This window comes from Talpa occidentalis, unplaced genomic scaffold (genome assembly GCF_014898055.3).
Source record: "Talpa occidentalis isolate TD23 unplaced genomic scaffold, MPIMG_talOcc4v2.1 talOcc4.12, whole genome shotgun sequence".
NCBI lineage: Eukaryota > Metazoa > Chordata > Mammalia > Eulipotyphla > Talpidae > Talpa > Talpa occidentalis.
The window spans coordinates 86,105,568-86,124,771 of NW_023601212.1; the positions used below are offsets into that span (position 1 = coordinate 86,105,568).

Sequence of the window (19,204 nt, forward strand, 5' to 3'; positions counted from 1 at the left end):
CAACGTGGTTTGATATCTTGCTGTTGTTTTTTATTCATCCCAGGTCTTCCCCTTTCTCTTTTTCTGCCCTCTTTTGGAAATTGCGTACTTTTGGTTTTCATTTGTCCTCTTTTGTTTGCTTATTCACTATAACTCTTTGCTTTTTTGTTTGTGAGTTTGACTCACATCTTTTTCTTTTTCTTTCTTTTTTTTTTAACCCACTAAATTTTAATAAAGACACCATCCAATGAATTACAATATAGTTAAAAGTTTGCTTTAAATATTTTTTAGAGAGGGGACACCATACTTCTACTCAATTAGGTGAAACATTTTTATAGTCCAGAGCTCTTTTATTTCTTTTTGCACACCTATCATGCCATGAATTCATAGGGAATAGGTTCTAGCAGCTCAGGCTCCTTCCCACTGGTTCTCACAAAGTGTGCTTCTCTAGGTGGAGCAGGCTGGCGCTTCAGCTGAACCCAAGTACCCTTCTCTTTGGCTTCCTTTTTCTTCTGATCATTTTCTTTCACACGTTTCAGGAAGCTATCTCGGCTCTTAGAGTGCTTAATGTGCTCAATACGAACATTAATTCTCTTTGCAAGAATCTTGCCCTTTACTTGCTTGTTTACAACAATGCCAACTGCATGCTGGGTAACATTATAGACTTTTCCGGTTTTGCCATGGTGACATTTGTGGGGCATTCCTTTTTGAACAGTGCCCATCCCTTTGATGTCAACAATATCACCTTTCTTATAGATTTGCATGTATGTGGCCAAAGGAACAACTCCATGTTTTCTAAAAGGCCTAGAGAACATATAGCGGGTCCCTCTTCTCTTTCCCTTTGTGTTAGTCATTTTGGTGACTTACTGGAAAATGGCGGCTCCAGCTGAAAGCTTGACTCACATCTTTTTCAATACCTCCTTGCTGTTCTTGAAATTTGTAAACATGGAACACAGTTATAATAATTGTTCTGAAGTGCTCTGCTCATTTTAACATTTGCATCAGTTCTGGGGTGGTTCTAATTAATTGAAGAATGTCCTCTGCACGGATGTTTTCCTGTGTTTCTGCATGCCTGATAATCTTTGATTGCTTGCCCAATATCGTGCATTTTACCTTGGTGAGCACCAGCTATATTTGCAATCTGTGTCTTTTATTAGGCAAGTCCAGAGCTTGTGCTCAGTCTAGTTAATTATTCCCCGCTGCTAAGCCAGACCTTCCTCGTTCTCTGCCCAATTTCTTGTGAAGGTTTCTAGCGTGACCCTGTGTGAGCACTGGGAACGGCTCCTGCTGGTCCTTTCAGGTGGCTCTTGCCCTGGCCTTGGATAGTTTGCTAACACATGTGTTGATCGGGGGGGGACCCTCTGCAGATCTTGGGTTCTCTCTGAGAGAAAGTCTCTCTTCTCTGTGTTCTACTCTCCAAGCTCTGGCCATTGTGGCTTCCCTGGACTCAGCTCCATTCCCTCAGCCCAGGAGTCCCTCTGGGACCCACCGCACTTCTGCCACCTGCCCCACAGCTGGGAAATGCTCTCAAAGCCAAAGGCTGGATGGTCTCTAAGGGATAAACCTCATTTTTCTTTTTCTAAGATTTCATTGCTTTCATTACTGTCTTTTTGCCTGATGCCCAGTGTTTCGGAAACCATTGTTTCATGTTTCCTGTCTGCCTTCTTGTTGTGGCTGTGGTTCTTTTGGGCAGGAGAGTAAACCCCGTGTCTGCTACTCCAACTTGGTAAGAAGGGGAGTCTCAGGGGGGCTGTTTCTAAGGCTGCCCAAGTGGTTCCATGCAGCCAGGTGAAAGTCACTTGCACAGACCCCTTTCACTGTTTAAAATGTTTTTTTTTTTTTTATTTTTTCAATCAAATAGAACCTTTGGTTATTTCCTCCCTGTCGTTTCTCTGTTCTCTCATTCTGGAACTTCTGTTAGATGAATGTAGAATGAATTGCTCCTCCATTTCAAGCTGTCTTTCATATTTTCCATTACTTTGTCATTTTGCTGTACACCCTAAGAGAGGTTTAAAAGCTGTTTCCTCCAATACCCTTTCCTTTGATTAAAATTTTAATATTGGCAACCATAATCATAACTTCCAGAACATTTTCTTCTTTTCTAATTGCAGTGTCTTCCTGGAAGTCCTTTCTTGTTTCATGGGCACATTTTCTTATTCATTTACTTCCTTCAGTGCTGTTTGTTTTTAGCCATTTCATCCTTTTTGGTGCCACTGAAAGCAGGAGGCAGTGCACATGGTTCTCTGAGGCATCGGGTGGGGCTGGGTCCCCTGCAGAAGGGCATTGGGGCCCTTTGCCCCTCTGTCCCCTGGTCCATGGTGCTCCTGCTTAGCCTTTTTTTTTTTTTTTTTTTTTTTTTAAAATTTTTTTTTTTTTTTTTTTTTGGCATGTTTATTTATTTATCTGTTTGTTTGTTTGTTTTGTTTATACATGCACTGGGTACAGTCAGAAGCGCTGAGAGAATTCACCAGAGCCAGAGCGGGGAGCAGAGCAGGCAGAAGGACCGAAGTACACTGCTGAGGGGAGCAGCGGGCGGCAGGAGAGGTCTGCGCGCCATGCGGGACCCTCCTCCGGTGGCCGGGGAGCAGCCGGGGATCGAACCGGCGCCGCAGAGGCCGCGGGCAGGTTCGCAACCCAGCGCTCAACCGCTGCGCCACCGGGGAGGCCCCTGCTTAGCCTTTTAATGCCTGTGAAGTCATGACCCCTGCATATTTTGGGGGGACTGATTTCATTCTGGGGACAAATACTGACTCTTAAGTGTGCAGTGGTTCTGAGATGATCTTCTAGCTAATCATCTTGGGGTCTCTCCCACTGGTGCCATTACGTCAGAATAAGGGGACAATGCATAGAATACATGTGGCTGCATTTGCCACAGTTGTGGGAGGGAGTCTTGGGAATCAGCAGCACCAGCGATACCCACTAAAGCTGTGGGCATGAGTGAGATTGCCCAGGAGGAGCAGAGAGCAGAGGGAGAGTGAAGGCCGCCCAGGGTGGACCACTTTGGGAGGCAGCCGGCAAGGATCAGAGGGGATGACCAGAGAGAGAAAAAGGAAATCAGGTGAGTGTGAAGGCAAGGGGGAGAGCAAGGCTCAAGAATGGAAGCAAAATGTCTAATCTGCCCAGGGGAGGCTAAACAATTTCTTTTTTTTTTTAGAGGCATGTATTTTCATTTATTTATTTGTTTGTTTGTTTGTTTGTTTATACACGCACTGGGTACAGTCAGAAGCGCGGGAGGGTGAGAGAATTCACCAGAGCCAGAGCGGAGAGCAGAGCAGGCGGAAGGACCGAAGTACACTGCTGAGGGGAGCAGCGGGTGGCAGGAGAGGTCTGCGTGCCATGTGGGACCCTCCTCCAGTGGCCGGGGAGCAGCCGGGGAGTAGCCGGGGAGCAGCCGGGGAGCAGCCAGGGAGCAGCCGGGGAGCAGCCAGGGAGCAGCCAGGGATCGAACCGGCGCCGCAGAGGCCGCGGGCAGCTTCACAACCCAGCGCTCAACTGCTGCGCCACCAGGGAGGCCCTAAACAATTTCTTTTGATTAAAATATCCAGGTCATGCTTTTGGTGCAAGCAGCTCCTGTAACAGGGTAGAAGAGTCCAGAAGGCCACAGCGGGTTGCAGAGTGATGGGAGATGAGCTAATGTAGTTTGCTAGCATAGACAGCCCTTTTCAGAAGTGGGCTGGGAAGGAGGTGAGGGGTTGTGTTATGTGGTGAGGAATGGAAAATTAGTTGGTCACTGGTGAGAGTGGAAGAATTTATTTATAGAGCAAAGAGCCTGCCTTGGGTAATACTGTGCATGGTATGACTCTGACAAGCACACCCCACTGAGAAGCATCTAGACACATGACACAAAATCAAGCAAACAGACTTTAAAATGCACAGCTGAGGTTCATGAAAGTCAGGGGGATCCCCAGGAGCCATGCATGAAGAGGAAATGGAAAACCAGAACCGTGAGCTGCTGGGAGGTTATAGATATTGGCCATGAAAGGGCTAGGGTTTTACAGCCGCCTACAGATTAAAGATGAGGCCTCAGCTCAAGTGTTGAAAACTGAAACCCTAATATAAACGCTAAGACTCTTAAAGGACTCCCCCCTCAGTGAAGAGCAGAGCAGAGCAAACAAACACACAAACAGGGCCTCCCTGGTGACTCAAGGGGTTAAGCATCAGCACTATGAAGCTATCTGCAGCCACTGCAGCATGAGTTCAATCCCCAGCCAGGGAGCTACCCACATGGCACGGCAGACCTCTCCTGTCTTGTCCACTGCTCCCCTCAGCAGTGCATTTCGGTCAATCTGCCTGTTCTTCTCCCTACTCTGTCTCTGGTTAATACTCTCACACTCCACCCCCCCGCCCCGTGCACCCGCACCTCTGTCCTACACTCCAGTTCTTGTATGCATAAATAAATCTTTAAAAAACAAAACAAGGGCCTCCCTTGGTGGTGCGGTGGTTGAGCGCTGGGCTGCAGAGCTGCCCGCAGCCTCTGCAGCGCAGGTTTGATCCCTGGCCGCCGGGGAGGTTCCCACATGGCGCGCAGACCTCTCCTGCCCCGCCCGCTGCTCCCCTCAGCAGTGTATTTCATCAGTCTGCCTGTTCTGCTCCCCGCTCTGCCTCTGGTGAATTCTCTCACTTTCCCGCGCTTCTGACTGTACCCAGTGCTTGTACAAATAAATAAATAAATAAATCTTAAAAAAAAAAACAAACCCACTTTCCCATCACCCTGGGGAGGACAAAGGTAACTTGTTTGTCTCATCCTGAGATCTGGGGGTAAAGAATTCATAACCAAGGGCTGGCTCTCACTTGAATCTGCGTGGTCTTGGGTGCCGCTTAACAACTAACATGGCAGCAGACATGGAGCAGACACAGACCTTCTCTATGGGACAAATCCTCAGAGCTGGTCACAGGGATGCCCTGGGGCAGAGCTGCTGGAGCTGAGCTCTCAGGCCTGCCTGAGAACGAGGAAAGCAGACACATCCTCGCACACCAGACAACAAGCTTAGTACATGAAGGACCATAAAGTATGTTCTAAATATCAAAAATAACTCGACATGGGAAAGTAATAAGACAGTGTAGATGAGAGGGAGAGTTTAAAATAGAAAGGAGAAAGGGTAAAGCGAACAGATCTAAGAATCTGTCCACGTGCCATTTCCTTGGGCTCCTATTGCTTTTATTTTTTTTTTTTTAATTTTTTTTTTTTTTTATAGAGGCATGTTTATTTCTTTATTTATTTGTTTTGTTTGTTTGTTCTGTTTACACATGCACTGGGTGCAGTCAGAAGCGCGGGAGGGTGAGAGAATTCACCAGAGCCAGAGCGGGGAGCAGAGCAGGCAGAAGGACCGAAGTACACTGCTGAGGGGAGCAGCGGGCGGCAGGAGAGGTCTGCGCGCCATGTGGGACCCTCCTCAGGTGGCCGGGGAGCAGCCGGGGATCGAACCGGCGCCGCAGAGGCCGCAGGCAGCCTCGTAACCCAGCACTCAACCGCTGTGCCACCGGGGAGGCCCTCCTATTGCTTTTAGACCACGGTCTGGGGCTGGGAATAGAAAGATGACTTTGGCTGCAGCCAAGTGACATTCGTCCATGCCTGCATCCTTCCAGCTGTCCTTTCCCAGCATCCGCAAATGTCACCGCTGGGAATGTCCCAGCAGAGCAGCCCATTCAACTGCTTATTTTTTTTTTTTTTAAGATTCATTTATTTATGCACAAGAGCTGGGGTACAGGCCAGAGGTGGTGGTTGAGAGGATTCACCAGAGACAGAGTGGGGAGCAGAACAGGCAGAGTGACTGAAGTACACTGCTGAGGGGAGCAGCAGGGGACAGGAGAGGTCTGCTGCGCCATCTGGGTCAGCTCCCTGGCCAGGGATTGAACTCGTGCTGCAGTGGCAGCAGATTGCTTCATAGTGCGGTGTTTAACCCCTGTGCCACCAGGGAGGCCCCTCATTCAACTTTTTAACTCTCTCGTATCAGAAAGAACATGAAGCCCAGTAATAAATTTAAAAGTCACACTTCTTCAGGTGAAAGGGGAGCAGAGCCAGATCAAGAGCTATGGCCTCGCCCCGGGGCCCCTTCCACACCATTCTGTCTAAACTTTCAACACCTCACCTGTTTCCTGGTGCCCTGGTCTGGTCATGCCCCCTGAGCACAGTCCCCACAACCCAGGCCTATCAGCTGATGGTGACAATGAGGAGTGACATAGCCCCCAGCTTCTGAATGACCCGGGGTGGGGGGCTCTCCCTCATGTCAGGTACACATCCCAGACTTATTTGGCCCCCTTTGCCCCCCTCACCTCCCACCCCTGACCCTAGAGATACTGGGAGCTCCTTGAGGGCAGGGCCCAGGTCTGATTCCACATCCAGGGGCTACTCATTCCCTGCTGCTCCTTCAATATCGATGTCTGACAGGTTAGAGGGGGGCAGGAGGGCTCCCTGATCCTCCTGAGCTGGAAGAACCTAGTGCTGCCCTCTGCGTGGCAGCGCTCCAGGGTGTGGGTGACCTCAGGAGGTCCCGGGGCATTCAGCAAACAACGGGATGGCAGCTCCAGCACAGGCTCGCGCGTTCTGGGTGTAGCGCTAGGGCGTCCACACTTCCCTGACATGTGCTTATCCAGCCCTTCCCTTTTTTTTAAAGTCTAGTTGACAAAGAACATTGTTGCCATTGCAGGTGTACACCATAATGACTGGCCATTTGTGTACACTGAGATGATCTCCACAGTGAGTCTATTTACCGTGTTTTCTTATCATCCTAGCCTTTGAGCAGGTCTTTGGGTTCATGCCTCTGGCAGGGAACAATGTCAAGTGAGAGCTTAGTATCTTTATTTACATTCTACTTATTTTCACCTCTCACCTTCTATGTATGGCATGTGATACTGGTTTTTCCATTTACAGAAGCGATACCAAAAAAGATTCCTTTAAAAATAAATTTATTAAGCAAAATATTAATCCAATTTAAAGAAAAAATAGAAAGTAACTCACAGTACAGGTGGTAAACCGATATGGCAAAGGTCCTAACAGGCACGACTGAAGTTTGGGAAAACAATCCTGGGGAAGTGGAAACTCCTGGTGGCTCCTCTGTCCCTGGCTCCTTTCCCCAAGGGGAGTCAGCTGATGCAGATGGGGCCAAGGGCAGTTCCAGGCTCTATTTGGAGGGTGTGGAACAATATAAGTAAGCCGGTCTTGGGGCAAGTCTTTCCGGACCTCGGACCTCGCTGGGAGGGAAGATGGCCGTGCCCCCAGGACAGTGCTCCTTTGCACAGTGATCCAACTCCTAGGCCCTGCCTCCCTCACCAGGAGGGGTAAGATCTGGAGGGCTGAGATCTGCCAGCCTGGAGAGGACAGTGGGAGGAGCCCATGGGTCCCCTTGGGCTCTAGGTCCCAGCTGCAGGCAGGAGAGGGGCTCCCCAGCTCAGCTCGCCACATTCCCTGCTGCGAGCTGGGAGTGAAGGCCACAGTCCGCACGCAGTAACATGTTCCTTTGTCTGGTCTTGACCTCTTTATCTCTTCCTGAACGTAAAGGGATTTGTGGCTCTGGGATGCCGGGTTGCATCCTCTCCTGCTAGTGCGACTGACCTCTGTCATCACCACACCGGTCTGTTCTTCAGTGTCCAGGGGAGCCCTCACCCCAATATTGGCATCTCAGGCCCACATTGAAGGAAGGTAGAAGCCGTGTAGATGCTATATCCTGCCTGTCCGGTACCTTGAATTCTTTACTCCAAACGTAACCTTGTGGCTTCTGTTCTCCAGTTCTCTGCCCGCAGCCCTGGGCAGCTAAGCAGAGGCACCACCAGGCTCTCGCAATGTCTCTGTCCACACTCAGCCTGCCCAGACCAGATCCAGGGAAACTGGAATCCCGATGTAAAAGGCTGGGTGTTCTTCTCTGGGGGAGCCCTCGGGTTCCTAGACTGGAGCCTTCTGAGGTTAGGCCTTCCTCAGGGGTCTCTGGGAGGCCGGACCCCGTGGCCCTGGGGATTCAGAATCCAATGCTGGTCCGGCCTTCACGCCTCCAGAAAGCTGAGATCTGCTCCTGGGTGACCCGAGGCTGGAGGCCCCACTCAAGATCAGGACTTCCGGGTCGCAGCCTCCGGGTCTGGGGGCTCCCCCAGTACACACTGGCCTCTGGCCTCTGCTCTGCTTCAGTCCAGCTCACCAGGCCCGGGAGGTAGGGCCTCCCTTCCCAGGCCTGGGTCCCCCTGAAGGTACTACTTCGGGATGGGGTTTTGGGTGGGATCTGGGGGGCCAAGGAACTGGGAGGGGACTGTGGGGCTGAGGGGGCTGGTGGGGCTAAGGGGGCTGGTGGGGCTGTTGCTCGGGCCTCCAAGGTGCCCCCAGGGGTGGGAGGGTCTGGAGCCCTGTCAGTCAGCAGGGGCATCACAGAGCCATACCAGTCCTCAGAGCGTTCTCTTGGGGTGCCTATGGGTTCGATCCACAGCTCTCCTCCAGGGCGCCAGACCAGGGTGGGGGCGCGGTTGGCAGGGTCTGGACGAAGAGATCGGCGGAACAGGCTTTCAGCTAGCACAGCAGTAGCTATGAGGAAGAAGGCAGCCACAGAGGCCAGGGCCAGCATGATGGGGATGCAGGGCCCACAGGGCAGCGGGGGCAATGAGGCTGGCTCTGGGGCAGAGGACGCCACCATGTGCCCAAAGGGCTGCTCTGGAATCGAAGGCATCTGGGGAGACAGGAGTCAGGAGAAGAAGCAAGTGAGACAGGGGTAGCTCTAGAAAACGAAAGAGGCCTCAAACAAGATCTGCTCAGAAATCCCAGCCCCTTCCGGGACACCCATTTCCCTTCCAGACCCCAGAGTGCCTCAGACAAAACTCTAAGCACCCCCTCAAGTCTTGCCAGGCCTAGAGAGGAAGAGGTGGGTGAGAGTGAGAACCTCCTGGACCCTTGGCTGGCACCTTAGATGCCCTTTGGTCCCTCAGCTGTCCTTGGACTTGGTTTTGCTCCCTGCAGGCTCCACTAAGTTTGCCGTTGTGCCGCATCCGGACCGCCCTGCACCTGCCCTGCCTTTCTGGCCTGTCTCCCTTGTTTGTCTCCTCTTGCCTCTTTCTGTCCCCCGGGTCCTCCCACCTGCAGAGGCCTCCTGCTCTCCTCACCTCACCTCTCCTCAGGGCAGTCAGTCAGAGCTCCTCTCCCTCCAGCGCTCTTCCCAGCTCTTCCTCAAACATGCCCAAGGGGTCAGGCCAGTTACCTCAGAGGAGGGCGGAAGGGAGGGTACATCCTGTTGCTGGGCAACTGCGCCACAACTACCCCTGCCTCCGTGGAGTGTTTCCAAGGCAACCTGGGGGGATGTGGTCACTGTGGTGAAGAGGCATTTCCTGGGGAGTGGTAGGGCAGTGGCTCTGTTGAACTTAGTCTCATCTTAGAACCAGGCCCCAAGCCCCAGAACATTCTCCCAGAGACCGTGAAAGAGGAGACAGGGACTCTGGCCCCTCGTTCTTAGAACACCGAGGCATCTGGCTCTGCCTGCCAACAGGCAGCACCTGTCCCTACTCTGCCCAGTGGGTATCTTCAAGGTGAGGCTTGCTTGACAATGTCAGGCCTCTAGGAAGAGTCCAGGGCCAAATAGGCAGAGGCCTGTCTCCAAGAGCCGGAACACTTGCCAAGCCAGCTCCTTTCTCCTGTGCTGGGAGCAGAGATGCTGAGCAGGGTGGATAGAGCGTCCTTAGCTCCTGGGCTGGAGTCTTTTTCAGAGACTGTCTAGCTCGACTCACTCCCTGACAGAAAACAAGCCCTAGGAAGGGAAGTGTCGCGCCCACAGTCACACATGTGTGTGGGAGGGAGGGCAGAGGCGTAGATAAAAATACCTGGTCTGGCAAGCTCCCTGAACACAACACAACTCTTACTAGGTATGAATATTTTGTTTTGCAAGGTAACAGCCACTTCATGTGAAAGGCAAAAAAAAAAAATGTCAAAATAGTCACAAGGGCAGCCTGACTCAGGTGCTTCTGTCCTGGTGATCTTGAGGAAAGGGCCAGCGGAGCACAAAGCGGGGTACAGAGAGGAAGGAGGGGGAAATGGAGAGTTCCATGGCTCTGGGCTTTATGACATATGCAGAAACTTGATGAGATTAGAATTTGATGAAATCAGAAGACTATCAACCTGCACTCAATACCACTGAACTGGACACTTAAGAATGGCTAAGATAAGGGCCTCCCCTGTGGTGCAGCGGTTGAGCGCTGGGTTGCGAAGCTGCCCGCGGCCTCTGCGGCGCCAGTTCAATCCTTGGCTGCTCCCCGGCCACCAGAGGAGGGTCCCACATGGCACACAGACCTCTCCTGCCGCCCGCTGCTCCCCTCAGCAGTGTACTTCGGTCCTTCTGCCTGCTCTGCTCCCCGCTCTGGCTCTGGTGAATTCTCTCACCCTCCCGCGCTTCTGACTGTACCCAGTGCATGTATAAACAAAAACAAACAAACAAATAAATAAATAAATAAATAAAATGCCTTACTAGAGCATCTTAAAAAAAAAAAAAAGAATGGCTAAGATAGAAAATTTACATGACATGTATTTACACCAATAGAAAAAGTTTTATATTAAAAAATCCAAATAAATAAACATTTGTTATTTATTTAGTTGTTATGTATGTGCTTTGCTAATTCATCTTTATTTAGAAAAAATAAAACACTTAAGGAATAAACATTATTAAAAGCCAGAAAGATCGGTCATGTATGATGTTCCTGTTTCTAAGATATCAGACTGGTTGTTTTGATTCTTAACTTTCATCACTTACAAAACACCCTAAGGGGGGCCTCCCTGGTGGCACAAGGGGTTAAGCACCCCACTATGAAGCATGCAGCCTCTGCAGCATGAGCTCGATCCCTGGCTGGCCAGGGAGCTAAATAAATACATCTTTATTTTTTAAAGATGTATTTATTTATTTATTTATCTTTATTTTTTTATTAAAGATGTATTTATTTATGCATACGAGAGCTGGGGTGCAGGCCAGAGGTGCAGGGCTTGAGAGGATTCACCAGAGACAGTGGGGAACAGAACAGGCAGACCCACCGAAATACACTGCTGAGGGGAGCAGTGGGAGAGCCAGGAGAGGTCTGCTGCGCCATGTGGATCAGCTCCCTGGCCAGGGATGGAACTTGTGCTTCAGTGGCTGCCAATAGCCTCATAGTGCTGAGACTTAACCCCTTGTGCCACCAGGGAGGCCCCACTCAGGAATTTCTGATAAAAGGAATTGGGAAGTTACTCCAGGAGTTTGTGCAAAGAGAAGATTCTGGGTCAGAAGTCTAGGAAACAGGCCTTTGTGGGGGTGTCTTCACTGGGTTGGGGTGTTCAGGTTCGGCCTGACCGTGTTTCTCGCAGACTGGCAGGTGGGCTGCTGTGTGCAAAGTTCTGTCCTTGGTGGCTTTTTGCCTCAAGTCTATGTGTTGGTCTTTTTTTTTTTTTTTAGAAAGGTTTTTTTTTTTTTTTTTTTTTAAGATTTATTTATTTATTTATTTATTTATATAAGCACTGGGTACAGTCAGAAGTGTGGGAGGGTGAGAGAATTCACCAGAGCCAGAGGGGAGAGCAGAGCAGGCAGAGTGATGAAGTACACTGCTGAGGGGAGCAGCGGGCGGCAGGAGAGGTCTGCGCGCCATGTGGGACCCTCGCCCAGCAGCTGGGGATCGAACCTGCGCTGCAGAGGCTGCGGGCAGCTTCGCAACCCAGCGCTCAACAGCTGCGCCACCACCAGGGGAGGCTCCTATGTGTTGGTCTTAAAGAACATGTCCACGAGTTCCTTGACACCCCTCCTGCCTTAGGCAGTTTCATTCCTCCCGTAAGTGCGGAGCTGTGGGTGGCACGGCTTCCGGGCAGAGGAGAAAGGCGTGGAGCCAGCCGCTTGCTTTGGTGGAGGGCTGCTCGCTGCGCTTCTCCCCCCTGCCTCCTCCTTCTTCTTCTCTTTCTTCTTCCTCCCGCTCACGTCTCCTTTCCCTTCTCTCCCTTTCTCCCTCTCCTTCCCCAGCTCTCCCTCCTCCTCCCTCCTCCTCCACCTCCCTCCTCCCTCCCCCCATGCTCCTCTCTTGGCTGATTTCTCTGCTTCCCCACAAGATGAGAGCTGGCCCACAGGCATTCCCAAGGTTTACTTCCGGCAGAGCCGGCCTCCCAGAGTCATTTGGGCTCCGTTCCAAAATTCCAAGAGAGACCTGCTTGGTCCAGGACTGGTGAGGTGTTCAACCTGCAGCTGGGGGAGGGCTGACACTGCCAGACCCCACAGTCCAGCGAGCCATCGAAAGGACAATTCCTCAAAAAGTGGTGCCGCAGCAAAAGAGACAATAACAAAAACAAAGAGAAACCCCACCAACTGGGAGAACATTTTTGCACCCAACACTAATGATAAAGGACTGATCACAAAAATCTGCAAAGAGCTGATGAGACTCAGCAACAACAAAGAAAATAATCCAGTCAAAAAATGGGCAGAAGAGCTAAAAAGAAACTTCTCTGAAGAGGAAATGCAAATGGCCAACAGACATATGAAAAAATGTTCAACATCACTTGTAATCAGGGAAATGCAAATCAAAACTACCATGAGATACCATCTTACACCAGTGAGAATGGCACATATTAAAAAAACTAGCAACAACAAATGTTGGCGAGGGTGTGGAGAAAAAGGAACTCTCCTGCACTGCTGGTGGGAGTGCAAACTGGTCCAACCACTATGGAGAGCTGTGTGGAGATTTCTGGACCTACTAAACATAGAGCTTCCATATGATCCAGCAATTCCACTCCTAGGTATTTACCCAAAGGACACAGAAACATCAATTCCAAAGAACACCTGCACCCCTATGTTTATAGCAGCACTGTTTACAATAGCTAAGCTTTGGAAACAACCCAAATGCCCAAAAATAGATGACTGGATCAAGAAGATGTGGTACATATATACCATGGAATATTACTCAGCATTCAAAAAAAGACAAACATATGCAATTTGCAGCAACATGGATGGCGCTGGAAGGGATCATGCTCAGCGAAATAAGCCAAAAAGAAAAAGAAAAATACCGGATGGTCTCACTCATAGCAGGAATCTAGAAAACTTAAATAAGGGACCAGGAAAATGAATATAAGAAAGTGAAAATCAAAATCAACAAAAAACTATGAACCAGAGACACTTTTTGGGGGGTGGGGGCGGGAGGGGAAGGATTGGGGTCAGAATGGGGCGTTTGCAATTGTATGGGGGAATATAAAAATAAAATTTATTATTTAAAAAAAAAAAAAGTGGTGCTGGTCAAATAATCCCAAGTGTGACCCCCTCTGGGCCAGGAGCCGGGGGACCCCTCAGGGGCTGAAGACTAGAGCAGTGGATCTTGAATCACCAGGGAAACCTAGGAGATTCTGATGTGCTCGGTCGGAGGCGCACAGTCCAGGCGATTGGACAGGCAGAAGGCAGCTCTGTGCCGTCGCCTTCCACAGAGGGCCCCACTACCACCAACAAGGTCAAGCTGAAATTCCTTGGCTTAGCACACAAGGGCCTTCTCACTCTCCAGACTTTACCATTTGTGCCACCGCCTCACACTCATATGCGTGGCTCCCTGGGCCGGCTGTGCACCTTCCTCATATAGGAACTTATTTGTCCATCTGTCCATCCATCCACCCAATGACAAAGGTCCAGTAATGTGCTATTTTTGGGTACCAGGGACAGAGTTTCTTTCCCCTTGAGACTGGAACAACCCTCTATCCTGCTCATTTTTACTAGTCTATCGAGACTCGGTTAAAAACATAATACCTTTGGGAAGCCGTGGCTTATCCAAAGACTAGGAGCTGGAGTTCCTTCTGTGGCGAGTGGAAAGGGTGTGCACAGGAGGACTCCAAGAGTAATGATGCTTGTCTATTCACCCAGGATCTTTGACTCCATCTCTGGGCTCAACTCCAAGAAAAAATGATCAGAAACCATCCAAGATGGATTGACCTAGATTTCCAAATAAGGCATCAAGTCACGTTCACTAGCAGCGACACGATGCTGAAAGTTTGGCTGACCACCTAGTTTCCAGGGAAAGTAGCCGTTGTGGGTGGGGAGTGTGCATGGAGCATGCGCTTGGGCTTGTGGATGAGGGTGCGTCAGGCTCCCTGAGGATGAACTGTACGGAGTTGCAGTTGGGGGGCAGCTACAAGGACGCTCTGGGGAGCCCAGCTACTTCCTCACCAAGGACTCACTTGCCAGGGAAATATACCACCTGTCCACCTGACACTATATTGGGGGCATTTTGGTTACTGGTGACACCACCAAGCCAGGCAACATTTCCTGAGTGCCAGGCACTAGGATTTGACAGCGAACAATCAGATGTGGCCCCTGCACTCATGGGGCTTACTTGGGGTAGACAGACCAAGCAAGCAAGCACGGCCCGAGTCGTGTGCCCTGGCAGCCAACGCGGCTCAAACTCCTGTTGGTCTTAGTATAGGTGAATCATGTGTCCCTTCCTTGTGAGTGAAAGACTTAGGAAGCTTCCCAGACAACACTGTCTGATTGATCTGGGAGTGAGCAGACAACAGGGAGGGGGAGTTGGGTTTCCCAGCAGAGCAGCCTCTCTGAGGGCACATATGTTTGCAAAACTGGAAGCCATATTCTGGGTCATGCTAGTTCCAATTGGTATGTCCAGAGGATGCTGGGCCTAGAGTACATTGTTCTCAGGAACAGAGATTTAAGGGGTGGGTGAGCTATTCCCTGGGATTCTGCTTACTTTCAACCTAAAGGTTTTGCTAACTCACCACCAGGTACCTCTTTCACTTCAGCTTGGCCGAAGCTAGGCTACCCAGCTGGCCACCCTCACACCATAAAGGTTCTCTACAGCCCAAAACTGAATCTGACACTCACCAGCCCCTTCAGGAGATAACAAGACTTGATGTATCTCAAGGAAACAATCACCTGAGCTGAGTATGTGTAAGGGCCTCTGCCCACATGGCCACTTGTGAATGGGCTGTGGATCCCATGTCTCTGCCATGATGCCACTTAGAAAATGGTACGAGATCCATTCCAGACTTCCAGTGGCCAGCATCTGACCCTCGCCCACCCAAGAGTTTCACATCTTTTCCCAACTCCTAAGTGCGAGGGACTGCCTCTCCTCAGGTCCTTAGCCTGATTCCAGTGGAGATGGATGCCCTTAGGAAAACATTAAGGCCCCTGCCCGCCACAGCACATCACCACTTACTGCTCATTCATCAGGAAGTTTCCCATCTCGTGGGCTGTTAACCACCTGAGCGCCAATGGGAGGACCCACTTCGTTCCAGGAGGCTCATCCATCCACGTCATCGCTCATCTAGCAGTGCCATCCTAGTGCCAAGGGGCACCCACTGGCTCCACCACTGCTGTGCTTCCTACAGGTAACAGGATGGGGGCCAAATGTTCGTTCTTTATTACTTCTTTTGAGCTGTAATTCACACAGAAATGCTTCATCCTTTCCGTGTGCTGTTCAGTGGTTTCCGTATAGTCACAAGATTGCACATCCATCACCATTATCTCATTTCTGAGTATTTTCACCACCCCCCGTACCCATTAGCAGTCACTCCCCAGCCCCTGGCAACCAATATCCACTTTCTCTCTCTGGATTTGCCTCTTCTGGACGTTTCACATAAATGCACTCACACGAGAAGGGACCTTCTGTGTGTGTCTCTTCCACGAGCCTAGCGGTTTCAAGGTTCACCCACACCGTAGCGTGAACCAGTACTTCATTCCCTTTTATTTTCATTCCATTTTTTCCCCACAGCTGAATAATATTCTGGTGTATACAATATTTTCAAAATCCATTCATCGTTTGATGGATTTGTGGGTGGCTTCCACTCTAGCTATTACAAGTAATGCTGCTTTGAACATTCACGTACAGAGTTTTATGTTGTCAATTTCTCTGGGCAGAGTCCTAGGGGTAGAATTTCTCGGTCATGTGGCAATGCTATGTTTAACTTTTTTGAGGAAATGTGAGCAGCCAATTTTACAACTGCTGAGTTCATCCACTTCTTACTTTGCTCAGAACTCACCCTCTCACAGCAACCACCGCTCCACACCTTCCCCTGACACTACTGAGTTCCCCTGCAAGCCTGGTTCCTGGGCAAAATGCGGAGGCAAAATGTGGGCAACCCCAAGCAAGAAGAGGATTGACAGCAGGCACCACAGGAGACAAGCCTTCAGGAAGTTTTGTCTGCTCTGTTCCTGCCTTGTCTCCACCACCTGACTGGAGCCAAAGTCCTCTCATTGAGCGTCACTGTGGCTGCAGTTCTGGGTTTTATGTTTCAAGTTCCTCCATCCATGCACATCCAGCCCCCTCACCACTGCCTACTGCGCATGGGTGCCAGGCTCCCAGGAGGCAGCAACCAGGAGCAATGGGGAGGTGATCTACAGACATGGTGAAGTCGCTTTGTGGTCAAAAGTTCAGCTTCACAGATGCCGGAGCGTGCAGTCCAGCTGGGCATCTCCTGCCTCAGGGGAATGGAGTCGCACTCCTTGCTCTTGTGGGTAGAAGCAGGCAGCAGGTTGCCATATTTTCCACATGGAAACCGAGGCTTTGATGGGTGGAGGGAGCTCCTCCACCATCACATTTGGCCCATTTCACTATATGGTTTTAGAACCGAAGTTTCCATGTCCCAGAAAACCCTTAATTCTGGGCGAACTGAGAAAATTGGTCAAGGTCAGCTAAAGTCACACAGCTAGCTGGTGCTGAACGGACTCTGAACCAGATCTGATCATCTCCCAAGTCCTCCTCCCAATGGGTGAATGAGTATATCCTTCACACAAACAGACTCAGCTTCCATGAGAGGAGAGAGTCCAGGTGTTTCCTATTCCTCCTCCCTTCCCCTCAGCCCCTCTCCTCATCTGGAGCAGCCTCTGAGAGTCTCATCACTGCTCCGGGCTTGCCAGATCTCCCATCTCCCTGGCTCCCAAGATCCCAAGAGGCAGGGAGTCGACCCTTCAGAGCTGTGAAAAATGAGAACGAATTAGAAAGGTCCCACGCGCCACTTCTTTGGGGAAACACGGGCATTGGGGTGGAAAGAACCCAGGCTTTGGAACCAATCAGACCTGGGAGAAAATTGGAGCTCTCCAGCTCAGGATCTGACACTCAGTGATCTACTCAATTTGTTTCTAAATTTCCATTTCCCACAAACCCCCAACTTGAAGGGCTATTGGGACATCGTATTAGATAGTTTATCTAAAGTGCCTCATGGAGGGGCCTCCCTGGTGGCGCAAGGGGTTGAGCACCGCACTATAAAGCTGTCCGCACCTCTGCAGCACAAATTTGATCCCTGGCCTGCCAGGGAGCAACCCACATGGTGCAGCAGACCTCTCCTGACTGGCGCGCTGCTCCCTTCAGCAGTGTACTTTGGTCAATCTGCCTGTTCTGTTCCCCGCTCTGTCTCTGGTGAGTCCTCTCACCCCTCTGCATCTCTGGCCTGCACCCCAGCTCTTGTATGCATAAATAAATAAATCTTAAAAAAAAAAGAAACATTTCATGGCTCTCACCATGCACCAGGCAGTGTGTTGGGCTTTGAACACTTTAACCATTTAATTTTCACAGCAACCCTAAGAGTTATTACCTCCATGTTTTGTTTTGTTTTATTTCTTTGTAAAGATTTATTTATTTATGCATACAAGAGCTGGGGTGCAGGCCAGAGATGCGGGGGATGAGAGGATTCACCAGAGACAGAGTGGGGAACAGAACAGGCAGACTGACTGAAATACACTGCTGAGGGGAGCAGCGGGCGAGACAGGCGAGGTCTGCTGCGCCATGTGGGTCACCTCCCTGGCTAGGATTGAACTCAGGCCATAGCTGTGATAGCCTGAGACTTAACCCCTACATCACCAGGGAGGCCCCTAAAATTGAAGCTTTTAATAACATTTTTCTTTACTCCAAAACCCCCTCAGAAGCTTTCCCTCCCTCTCTCTCTCTCTCTCTCTTTCTATCTTTCTCTCTCTCGTTGTTCCTTAACAGACTTAAGATACATCCTAAATACCTTATAGACAAGAAGTTCAGTGAATTACTTGTGAAAATGTAAAAGTAAGAACATCACCATTATTTTTTTTAATAGCGTAGAAACCAATATTTCTGTAGATTTCACTGGAATTTTTCTTTGTCATGAAAATATCTCCTCCTTTAAAGCTCAAAAATCTCCTATCAGATCTTGGTTTCTGCAGCTATGAATGTATTTATTAGTTTTAAAGCTGCTTTAACTACTTCAGACTTCTTACCAGCCTTTATATATATAACTATCCACATTCAGCAGAATACTTTCATAACAGCACCTTGGGGAAGGCGAGCTGGACATTAAATATTTTATTTATGATTACTAGGAAGCAAACATGGCCCAGTAACGTTCGAGGCAGGAATGTCTCCAACAAGATGCTTTTTTAGGCCTCCCCAGTGGCGGTACAGCGCTGTGAAGGTGTCTGCAGCCTCTGCAGTGCCGGTTTGATTCCCGCCCAGGGAGATTCCTGCATGGTGTGACAGACCTCTCCAGTCTCGCCCGCTGCTCCCCTCAGCAGTGTATTTTGGTTCTTCTGCCTGTTCTGCTCCCTGCTCTGTCTCTGGTGGATTCTCTCACCCTCCCACGCATCTGGCCTGTATCCCCATGCTTGTATAAATAAATAAATCTAAATAAATAAATAACTTCTTTAAAAAAAAAAAAAAGATGCTGCCTGGCAATCAAACTCGTGCTGCAGAGGCTGCAGACAGCTTCATAGGTTGCATCTTAACCCCTTGCGCCACCAGGGAGGCCCCAATAAGATACTTTTTTAAATGGAGTATTTCTTTACTGAAAACACAGAGGTTAAAAAAAGTCATCATGTAACTGTACCTCCTTAAAAGGAAATTAAAACCAGGTTCCCAAGTGCCTTAACTTTAGTTGTCCAAACCAACACAGTCCTTTGTCAAGTCTTGGGATGCTTCTGATCAGGTCTCTGGGATCTGAACCCACGCAGCATAAAGTAAAGCTGAATGCAGATGAGAGGGAAATGTCTCTGCAGAATAAGTTCATTAGGTTGAGACCAAAAAAAGAAGAAAAGGGAAAAATGTCCTGTTTCATGAAAATTCCAAGGGAGAAGAGAATGTTTACCTATCATCTGCCCTGTGCCAGGTCTATGTGAGGCAGGGGTTTGACTGAAACTTGTTGGCCTTATTAGTTCCAACTTACACATGAAAAAGCTCAGTAGGTCATGATGGGGTTTATGGGCCAGCACCAGGTTTTAACCCCATGTCTCTTTATGGCACAACACAGTGTCCATGAATTCTTGATATATCTATAGCTATAGGTTGTTGACAGGAGAAAATTATT

At 49.7% G+C, this 19,204-nt stretch overlaps 2 protein-coding genes across 3 annotated transcripts; both read right to left on the reverse strand.

Moving 5' to 3' along the window:
* Positions 1-313: 313 nt before the first annotated feature.
* On the reverse strand, positions 314-853 carry LOC119240177 (60S ribosomal protein L21-like). Its single transcript, XM_037504544.2, has one exon. It carries the CDS (start codon positions 831-833, stop codon positions 351-353), a length of 483 nt encoding a protein of 160 aa, XP_037360441.1. The 5' UTR covers positions 834-853; the 3' UTR covers positions 314-350.
* Positions 854-6,922: 6,069 nt separating this feature from the next.
* On the reverse strand, positions 6,923-9,135 carry CUNH16orf54 (chromosome unknown C16orf54 homolog). Of its 2 annotated transcripts, none has more exons than XM_037504546.1 (2): positions 9,063-9,135; positions 6,923-8,627 (listed from the first exon to the last, which is right to left on the reverse strand). In XM_037504546.1, exon 2 carries the CDS (start codon positions 8,625-8,627, stop codon positions 7,932-7,934), a length of 696 nt encoding a protein of 231 aa, XP_037360443.1. In that variant the 5' UTR covers positions 9,063-9,135; the 3' UTR covers positions 6,923-7,931. The 2 variants fall into 2 exon arrangements, with proteins under 2 accessions (XP_037360443.1, XP_037360442.1); XM_037504545.1 differs by having other exon boundaries at positions 9,058-9,135.
* Between the last annotated feature and the right edge of the window lie 10,069 nt (positions 9,136-19,204).

Coding starts and splice junctions, on each gene's coding strand:
- LOC119240177 (XM_037504544.2), bottom strand. CDS start 833: ATGACTAACACAAAGGGAAAGAGAAGAGGGACCCGCTATATGTTCTCT.
- CUNH16orf54 (XM_037504546.1), bottom strand. CDS start 8,627: ATGCCTTCGATTCCAGAGCAGCCCTTTGGGCACATGGTGGCGTCCTCT.